Source organism: Osmerus eperlanus, chromosome 21 (assembly GCF_963692335.1).
Source record: "Osmerus eperlanus chromosome 21, fOsmEpe2.1, whole genome shotgun sequence".
Taxonomy (NCBI): Eukaryota; Metazoa; Chordata; class Actinopteri; order Osmeriformes; family Osmeridae; genus Osmerus; species Osmerus eperlanus.
The window spans coordinates 11,977,295-11,986,936 of record NC_085038.1 but is presented as its reverse complement, the minus strand read 5'-3'; the positions used below and the strand labels follow the sequence as shown (position 1 = coordinate 11,986,936).

Genomic DNA, 9,642 nt, shown 5'->3' with positions numbered 1-9,642 from the left:
GTAACAACTTAAGCAGGAGAGATCTGGTCTGAACATCTTTCCAGATTAGCACTACACTGGGTCTAGAATGGCTTGTCTTTCTTGTGAGTGTTTTGTTTGTGCATATCTGTCTGTGTAAAAACTCAGGTCCTGTAGAGAACCCCGGACCTGCAGTCAGAACCCTGGGTATGTAGTCAGAACCCTGGGCTGAAGCCAGAACCCTGACCGCTGATAGTTTGGGTTCATTAGAGCAGAGCCTACATGCAGAGAGAACGACATCTTTTATGCAGCTCTTGAAAATGTGAGTTCTGCTCTACACAGTCTCACTTCCGAGAGGGGACAACAGTAAAAGAACAAGTCAAATGTGTGAAAATTCAGAAAAACCTTCCAGGTTAACATACTGTCCATAGAGAGGATTATTGAACGGTTTCTCCTTTGTGGTTAACGTCTGTCCTGCTGACTGGACAGTTTCCATGGAGATGTAATTATTACCTTCATGACCTCCTTTTCTGTCTGCATGGGTTGTTATCCCTCCCTAGACACTTGTCCTGAAACAATGATTATACCCATCCAGTAAACTTGTAAAGGATCCTCAACCACAGGCATCCTGAATAACATCTTCATTAGTTTTACTTTCAGCCTTAGAGAACAATGTTACAACTTCTAAAGACAGAGGTCAGGAATTATTTTATATGGGTTAGGGGAAAATACAGGCTGTGCCTCGTATCGGACACTACCTGTCCTGAAATAGAAAAGCACCACCGCCACCTTGTGGATATAAAATGCAATTGTGTGCATCTTCACTCACAGGGTAATAATTAAAGATTCATACAGTAATAGAAAATGTATTCAAATATAAGAAGCAGCGCCCCCAATTCTTGCTTTAACTTCTGCACTTTCCTCCTGCTCGAGTTTAATTTAAAGTGGTTTCACAAAATAAGCCAAGGATGAAAGCCCGCCTCACCAAAGGCAATTGGTTGGAACAGGATTACCGGAGCATAATTGGCTGGAAAGTAGCAGGCCACTCCAAAAATTTGAAACTGACATTCCAATGGCACTGAGCTTTCTGTGGTGCTCAACTCTCAGAGGGCCTTAATTTACACATGTAAAAAGAGCTCAGTTGTTCATTTTTAACTGAATCTAATCTATTGTACCTTTAACAACCATCACTTTACAACCGCACAGACAGAAAATCTAACTTGTAGCAGGGTCATATTTATTTTAAAAAATAAGTAACAATTCACAATAAATTATCGATGCATTTTTTTCAACAATTGGATCATGTGATCTAAAACCATTGTCATTGTTGTGATTTAAGATGGCCAGCCTGAGCAGAGAAGACAAGTGAAGAGAGGAGATGGATGGAGATGAAGACCAGATGCTGTAATGTAGAAATGTCTCCCTGGGACACAGAGGATGTCCTCTTGGACTAATGGTTCCAGCTCAGTGTGTACAGAGGCACTAGGAACAGGCCAGGGCAATGAACTGGTTTGGCAACACTGAGGCGACGGACCTGATAAGAGCAAAAATCTTCCAGACAGAATCATTCCGTGAGAATATGACCATCGTCAGTTGGTGCAGTTCTCAGAGGCCTGGAACAGAGAGAAGTTAAACAACTGATTACATACTAGTTTCTGACAAACGTACTTAATGTAGGAGTAAAGGAGTCAGTGAGAAAGCAATGCAAGCAAGACCTATCTATACACTGACAAACTGATTTATGTGGAAACCCAAATAGTGAGCACTGGTAATCCACAGGGACAGACATCTAGGTCAGTGGTCCTCAACCCTGGTCCTCAGAGCCCACTTTCCAGATGTTTCCCTGCAACCTGATTAAAATGAATGGTTGTCATCAGCCTTTTGCATAGCTTAACCCATTCATTTGAATCTGGTGTGTTGGAACAGGGAAACATCTAAAACATTTAGGACAGTGGGCCCTGAGGACCAGGCTCGAAAACTTCTGATCAAAGTGGTACCTGAATAGCTATTAGACTGAGTAATGCTCAAGCTAGGATAGCTATTGTGTATTTTCATTGCACACAAAAACAAAGTTAAAAGGGGTGCTAAACTATCTGTGATCACATTAATAAATGTAGTGGAATGACTCAGTGGTGGGGCTACAATGTGCATTGGTGTCTGGTGGCATTGGCACCTTGAGGGAGTCGGAGGCCTTGCGCAGCTCCTTGATGACAGAGGACAGAGCCTCTGGGTTGATTCCCTGCTCGCAGAGACGCACGCAGATGGACAAGGATTCCATATCGAGACCCGTGTTCAACAGCCGGGAGATCTCCAGTAAGACTAGTGTGGGACAGACACAGGGGTGAGAAGAGCGATGTAGGTAAATAGCGAGTAGTAACACGCAAGTACAGACTAATACATCACGTTTTCCATATTTTTCCCGAAGAGAATTCCTATTTAGCTAAATACTACAGTACGTCACTAATACTTGTCACCATGGATACGTTTGGCAGGTGATAGTACAGACCATCAACAGTACAGTACTGGAGAATAAGCTACTGACCTGTTAGTTAGACTAACGTAATATAAGTAAAAACTACGGGCAAAAACACTGTAACTAGGAAATCTACACCACTGGTCAGCTGGTTAGCGAAACTAGATTAGATTTTATTTTCAATGGCTGGTTAGTTAGACTAGGGCAGCTAGCCTAGCTAGAACTAGCCATGTACAGTGCTACTGTAACGTTACCCAGCCAGATAAGCTAGTAGTCCACCTACCATCCATCGTTTCCCGGACAGCGTTCATGTTTGCATTACCAGTGCCACTTGCCATGGTGATGCTGTTATCCTTCCACGTGTTGTAACGTTTGCACGTTTTTAGCACCAAGCAATTAATTAAAAGGAAACGAATTCTCCTAAACACTTGGCTACGGCCAGTTAGCAAACAGTAGTCATGCCCAGAAAGGACGCGCGGTTAGCTTGTAGATAACGAACAGGTCACACATCACAATCAGAGTCACAACATCCCATACCGACACAAACCGGAAAAAGGAGAAGTGACGACATTTTCCCCTGGTTGGCTGTCTTGGTAGTCTTCGTTCGGATAGGCTCGTAGGCACTTCCTGTTTGGTACTATTGGCTAGCGGGCGTCGTGGTCAAATTGAAACAAAGTTTGAACAGAATCACTGGACTCAAGCTTGCATTGCTGGTTGTGTAAAAGGCTTCTGCTGCTAATAGTGAGTATCAGTATTACAAATTAAATGCGATTTGCATTTGTATTGGGAATTAAGCAAGTAACCAACGCTATGCAGTAGATGATTATTACATCTAGTTCGAAATAGCATCAATTTTGATGACTAAATGTGTGGTATTATTATTAGTCAACCACTTGGACTAGGTAGTTTGTTAGCTTGTTTAGTTTCTTTGAAAATTCCTTGCATGTTATTATTCAATTGGAAAGGCAAAAAATATGACAATGAGTCTATAGATTTAGCTATAAACATCTCTAACATAAACATCTCAAATGGAAAAAAGGCATGAGTCACCAAGTCTACTTTTAGCATAGCACAGGTGTGACTCCGACTGATTTACTGCTAGGATAGCTAGCTAAACACAGTTGCATTGGAAATAAACTAGAATACCCTATTTATATTTGGCTAAAGATACAAGATGCAAAACGAATGTTATAGGCTAATTTAGTCCTGCGGCGTTATTCGCCTCTGAAGTGATGTTTGTTGATACCTGATTGATCAATGTTTCCTGTTATGCTTATTTACGCTTTAGATACAACTGACGAGCATAAGAGGGCCTGTGAATGGATGACAGGTGATCTCACCCATAGACATAAATCAGCTACTGCTGTTGTATCAGATTCTGAAGAGTGCCTGGTAAGAGTAGAGTAGCTGTCAAAAATAAGGGATTTCCTGTATGGAACAAACCAATGTTGCCCAATATACGGGATCTCCCAGCTAATACAAGACAGTTGGCAACCCTGCTTCGAAACTGCTTGCTACTTTTGCACACATTTTACACAGTACTTGAGTTGCTTCTAAGTGAAATGATCACCAGTGAAAACAAAACACCCATTATTTCACCCAGATCTAGGTCGGTAGCCAGTCAAAATGATGGATGGTCCTGATCCTCATATCACCCCAGAAACCCCAGGCCGACCAGCCATCCGCAACCCTTTTGAGAGCCCCAATGACTACCACCACCTGCATGAGTCTCTGGTCCCTAGCCCCTCTGTCTTCAAGACCCGCAAACCCTCCGGAGCTGTGAGTTTGGTGTACACACTTAGGGTGGCTTGGACTGCCTGGTACCATACTGTTTAACAATCTCTGATCTGAAGTGATTTGGCTGCATGTTTGATCGAAAGCTAGATAAAATATTTACCCCTATTTCCTCATGGTTGACCTCGTTAAGAGTCACTCAGTTGGAACTAAGCCGTAAGTGACTACAGGAACACTAACTCCCCTCCCTTACTCTCCTCTCTTTCAGACGCCAGCTAAGTTCAGCTGGTCCATAGATGACATGGCCTCCATGCACCCAGTACACATAGACGCCGAGGACATCCATCGCCAGTCCCTCTACTTCAGTCAGAGCAGGTCAGAACACGGCTAGCTGGCTAGTTAGCTACATGGCTAGCTGGTGTCTTGCTCCGCTGTGGCGAGCACACCATGGAGCTCTGTTGATTGATGACAGCATAGATGTTTGCGTTGGAGGTGTTAAGTTGTCTTGCGACAGTACAGTTGAGGAGATGCCGGCCACTGACACAAGCTTTGTTGTTCAACCTTTCAGGACAGACACCGAGATAGAGGAGAAGAGGCAGAACGCCATTGAGCAGGTGGGGATTTCTTCTCTGGTAGTGGCCCCAGATTGGTGCCTCGGTACCTCTGCCAAACTTGTGTGTTCGTTCATCGGCTATCCTAAGCGGCGTACTGGGGGGAGGGGGGGGGGGTGTATTTGAACCTGCGACGTCTAAATCAGCGCATGAGCTCAATGAGTTTGGACACGTTGACAGGAGACATGTTTAAACTTTTGTCTTTTCTTTACAGTTTTTCACAAAAGAAGCCATCGTTCCCTCCCCATGGGCAGGTCCAGCCAATAAGCAATCATTACAGTTGCATGCAGGGAAAAGTATGTATAAAGAGTCTATCGGGCAATGGTTGTGTGTATGGTGTAAGTGGGTATACTGTTTAATGCACTCTTTTACTAGTCTTAACTTTACTGAGTTTCATGTCTCATCTTGGTGTATTTCTGCACCAGGTCCCTTGCCCCAACTGATCCTTGAGGAGCCTTTGATAACCAAGAAGAACAATGGTTTGTACTTAGCAGTCTTTGTAATAGGACTTGTTTAGTGTAATGTTACTGTTTAATGTTACTGTTTGAATGATCATTGTAAACATGACTAATGATGTTTCTCTTCATGTTGTGTGTGTTGCAGTGTCCTGTCAGACAACCCTCTCCTTACCTGTGGGTTTAGATGTGGAGAAGATACTGGGTAAATCTTTCAGAATCTCTGAATACTCTGGTGCATGTAGCCTTTTAATGAGGAGTGTCTAGTAGAGATGAAGCCTTACTGAAACCTCTCTCTTTCTCTGTCCCTGCTTCTCTCTCTTATTGTCTCTTTCTATCTTACTCTGTCCCTTGCAGCAGCATATTGCTTATCAGAGGAGCTTTGTGACCAGGTGCAGGAGAGCCTAAGTACTTCCTCTCTGAGGAGGAAGTTGTTCCTGGACGGCCAGGGCAGCGGGTCAGACTCCTCCAACCCCTCCAGCCCAGAGAGGGAGGCGTCCTGTGCGAAGGAGAGACCCCCAGGGGGAGGCCAGGAGGGAGGCAGACCTCTGTCCTCTCCTTTCTCCTGTGGCATAACTGCCATCACCCCCTCCACGGTAACTCTCCCATTTATTGTAGATCGGTTTATTGGTTGCAAGTTGACATGAGGTACAGTATTGTCATGTCAATCATCGTGGTTTTATTCCTCATTTCAAAGAGTGAACGAAATCTCTAGGATGGTAATGAGAGGTTAACAAAAAAAAGAAAAAAACATCATAAAACTACTTTATTGACGCATGACACAGTTTCTCCCGTGTAGGGACAGTTCTCATCCAGTCCCATCCAGGGTCGTGGCCGGGCCTACAGCCTGGGCAATGGTGCCAGCCCTCTGTTTCCTGATAAGTCGTCCCCCGCCGCCTTCAAGTCCCCCACGCTGTCTCCTATTGGTCCAGAGGCCACAACCACACCCCAGGGAGCAGGTAGGATGCTGGTCATGTGACTTCACACTTACTTTTCTCGTAGTATGTAGAGATGTGTCCTAACACAAAAAAAAGATCTTACAGTTGGTACATATTCCGTACAGATATGTAGATTTGTACCATGAATTCTCAAATTAACACTGACTAAAGGGAATTATTTGTTTGTTATTGGTCGTATCATTGTAAATGTCCTTATCGGAGTGTGGTCATTTTACTTCCTGTCAGGTGAGAGGAAGAAGCTGAGCTTCGTCACCCCGGAGGCCGCGCCGCTGGAGATGGAGGTGAACGCCCACACAGAGAGCCCCTATGTGGAGGGCTGCTCCCCCATCCGCAGCTGCTCCCCCCTCCAGCCACAGGGCCGTACCCGGGCCAATCCCAGATCCAGGGCCCGCTGCTGGGCCTCGCCCCCTCGTGTTTCCCCAATCCTTAACCCTAAGCTCCTGGAGAACCAGAACGTCCTCTGGCTGCCTCCAAGCCCCCTGCCGGTCATGGAGATGGAGCCGTGCTCCCCGTCTCCTGGGCTGGCCAGGCTTGGGGAGACTCCTGGGTGCCTGGAGCCCATCCAGATGGAGGAGGCAGGAGAGGAGGAAGATGAGCTGGTCGCTGCAGAGGAGGAGGAAGAAGGGGTGGCGTCTGTGTGTCTCACCAGCTCTCGTATGGGCAGTGCGTTGGCCGTCGACACGTCCCACATGTTTGTGTCTCTGCTGGCTGAGGGAAGCTGCATCCCCACAGACAGCAGCAGCATGCAGGTGGGTCTGAGGGAATAGACATGGGTCATGGCTGGGCTAGGTGGGCGGGTCAGGGCTGGGCTAGATGGGGGGGGGGGGGGGGGTCAGGGCTGGGCTAGTTTGGGGGCCAGGGCTGGGCTAGATGGGGGGTTAGGGCTGGACTAGATGGGGGGTCAGGACTTGGATAGTTTGGGGGCCAGGGCTGGGCTAATGCTGGACCAGCTAGGTGCTAACATTACACAAAAAATAAAAGTGGGCTAGACAAGGAGATACTTAGTGGTAGGTCACTTTCATTCTGTGTGTGGTTGTGTGTATAGGTGGACAGTGGGTACAACACCTACTCAGTCAGCGCTGCCAGCCTCATAGATGGCGCCAGCTCTGACTGCCAGAGCAAGGAGTCATTCAGCACACACCCTACTGAGGAAACCTACAGTAGACACACTAGGAACCGGGTAAAATACACACCAACTAATATATTTTCATTTGAATTCACACTCACACAAACTCTGTGCAGAATTTGAATGGAAACTTCTTGTTTTACAGGCAGTTTACCCACACCACTGACTGATCTGATGGGTGGATTCTTCGGCCCAGCGGAAGACCGAAGATGATGTCATCAAAGAAATGTTTACACGTTTTAAAGCACTCATGTGAATCCCAAGCGAGAACGATCGATGCTGTTTGAAAGCTGCTTAAGTTGCACAATACCTCCTTTGTGAATCCCAATCAAACCCCACCTAATTTTACTGACTGACTGTGCCAACAGTCTCAGTTGGTGAAGACATGGAAAAGGGACTGGTAGGACTTGACGTTTGGTTCGAGACTACATTTGTACTGTATTTATAGATTTTGTGCTCACTCGAGTTTAACTTCGTATATGGTCTCATGTTGCAGCATTATAATGCATTGGTGTGATCAGGTCAACTATCAAGTGGGAGAAGCCTGACCATAGAACATTATAAAATGGTTGTTTTTAATCATTTATTTTGCTATTTATGTTGTGTCACCACCTTGTTGAGAAACCACTGATATGTTTGTCTTTTTTATAACAGAACCTTTTTTTTTCTTAACTTCTAATGAAGTGGTATAAAATGAAATGTGCTTTTTTGAGCAACATTAAAAGACATTAACTCGACTCTTGTTGTCCTGAACATCAGTTGTACAAGCTACAGTGCCTTCTCTACTAAACGTTAAGCCACTGCCCTTGATGTAGTGGATGTGGTTTCCGAAGCACCACATATAGGGATGCACGATATATCAGCAGCCTTATCGGTATCGGCCGATAAATGCTTATTTTTAGCGTTATTGTTATCGGTCCGATAAGAAAGTTTGCTCAATAAATTAAAGCCGATAAAATATGGATTATTTCTGCTCGTTGAACCACTTATTTTTGGGTAAAATGTAAGAAATCTGATCATTTTGGTAAAAGAAAGATATAGATGTTTTATGCAGTTAATGTTTTAATAAATGCAGTTGTCCACTGTATTTGTTTGCCGTTTGTTTTTGTAATCAGACTCAGGCTTTGTATTGATCGGCATGTATCGGTTATCGGCTTCCAAATATAAAGAGTTGTGTGACGAGTGTGACCAAAAAACTTGGTCAGAGGAGACACTAAAAAAACTCAAATTCCAAAAAGATCTGTAATCCAAAGTGTTTGTGTGGTAAAAAAAACTAGTATGTCTACACCTTCAGCAAAAGCATCCTACTGGCAAGAAATTAACTTCCTACCTAGATAGATATCCTTATCCAGTTTAAAATTCAGGTTGTCAAACAAATGCATGCCGTACATTTTATAGGCTAAAACACTGCGTAAACAGTGTGCATTATACTCAATACACAAAGCACCCTTTTTTATAATAAAAACTGAAATGACCAGTAACCATAACACAAGCTCAGCAGTAACTGTTAGACGCTGTAAATACAAATACATCAACAATCAGTCAAAGGCATAGACTTATTATTAAACCAGCAGAACATCAAGACACTACTGATTAAGACCGAGAGAGCCGCAAGTTCAATATGGCGCTGATCATATTAATTCTTCAATGACACACACTGAGCACACACTGAGCACTTTCCACAGAAACTAACGAGATGCAATCTTTAACCAGATTTTATGGTTGTTCTACATAGTAATGGGTCTATGATTGAAGCTTGCAAAATTACTGTGTGATGTGTTTTACATAACACAAATCCAACAACTGCACACACAAAATGCAAAATGCCTCGCTTCTCTTGCAAAATGAAGCACTGCAGTCAAAATATCACAAACACGTCTCAAAAGCACACATTTGTCTCATGTTGCAAACACTTTTGCCATTATATTACATTTTTGGATATATAATATACACACAGTTATTCAAAACCTAAAGCTCTTCTTTCATGAGCTCCTTTGTACATTTCTGTACAAGATTGAAAGTAAATGGCAGAGATAATTTACATTTAGTCATTTAGCAGACGCTCTTATCCAGAGCGACTTACAGTAAGTACAGGGACATTCCCCCGAGGCAAGTAGGGTGAAGTGCATGAAAAATTCATGGTAAACACGAAAACAAGATTGAAACCAAACTTATTTTTTTACTATAAGCATTTGTGGTTGTGAATACAGTATTACACAGTACAAAGGAAAGAGTGTAGTAGGACAGAAACCAAACCTAATTTTGAAAAAGGTGATTACGGAATGGTGTGTCTGGTGTGCCATGAGCTGTAGCATACAGTAATATA

The 9,642-nt window shown here is 43.9% G+C and overlaps 2 protein-coding genes across 2 annotated transcripts; one reads left to right on the top strand and one right to left on the bottom strand.

The window, feature by feature from the left end:
- Positions 1 to 1,178: 1,178 nt before the first annotated feature.
- On the bottom strand, positions 1,179 to 2,992 carry mzt1 (mitotic spindle organizing protein 1). The gene is made up of 3 exons (XM_062447343.1): positions 2,715 to 2,992; positions 2,132 to 2,277; positions 1,179 to 1,571 (listed from the first exon to the last, which is right to left on the bottom strand). Exons 1-3 carry the CDS (start codon positions 2,767 to 2,769, stop codon positions 1,548 to 1,550), a joined length of 225 nt encoding a protein of 74 aa, XP_062303327.1. The 5' UTR covers positions 2,770 to 2,992; the 3' UTR covers positions 1,179 to 1,547.
- Positions 2,993 to 3,047: 55 nt separating this feature from the next.
- bora (bora aurora kinase A activator) lies at positions 3,048 to 8,053 on the top strand. Its single transcript, XM_062447342.1, has 12 exons — positions 3,048 to 3,172; positions 4,035 to 4,210; positions 4,434 to 4,540; positions 4,734 to 4,779; positions 4,991 to 5,072; positions 5,202 to 5,255; positions 5,380 to 5,436; positions 5,589 to 5,827; positions 6,031 to 6,190; positions 6,416 to 6,939; positions 7,236 to 7,370; positions 7,462 to 8,053. Exons 2-12 carry the CDS (start codon positions 4,058 to 4,060, stop codon positions 7,480 to 7,482), a joined length of 1,578 nt encoding a protein of 525 aa, XP_062303326.1. The 5' UTR covers positions 3,048 to 3,172; positions 4,035 to 4,057; the 3' UTR covers positions 7,483 to 8,053.
- The last annotated feature ends 1,589 nt before the right edge of the window (positions 8,054 to 9,642 follow it).

Coding starts and splice junctions, on each gene's coding strand:
- mzt1 (XM_062447343.1), bottom strand. CDS start 2,769: ATGGCAAGTGGCACTGGTAATGCAAACATGAACGCTGTCCGGGAAACG. Junction 2,278..2,714: donor TGTCCGGGAAACGATGGATG/GTAGGTGGACTA, acceptor GTCCCACACTAG/TCTTACTGGAGATCTCCCGG. Junction 1,572..2,131: donor AGGCCTCCGACTCCCTCAAG/GTGCCAATGCCA, acceptor TCTCTGTTCCAG/GCCTCTGAGAACTGCACCAA.
- bora (XM_062447342.1), top strand. CDS start 4,058: ATGATGGATGGTCCTGATCCTCATATCACCCCAGAAACCCCAGGCCGA. Junction 5,828..6,030: donor CTGCCATCACCCCCTCCACG/GTAACTCTCCCA, acceptor TCTCCCGTGTAG/GGACAGTTCTCATCCAGTCC. Junction 6,940..7,235: donor CAGACAGCAGCAGCATGCAG/GTGGGTCTGAGG, acceptor TTGTGTGTATAG/GTGGACAGTGGGTACAACAC.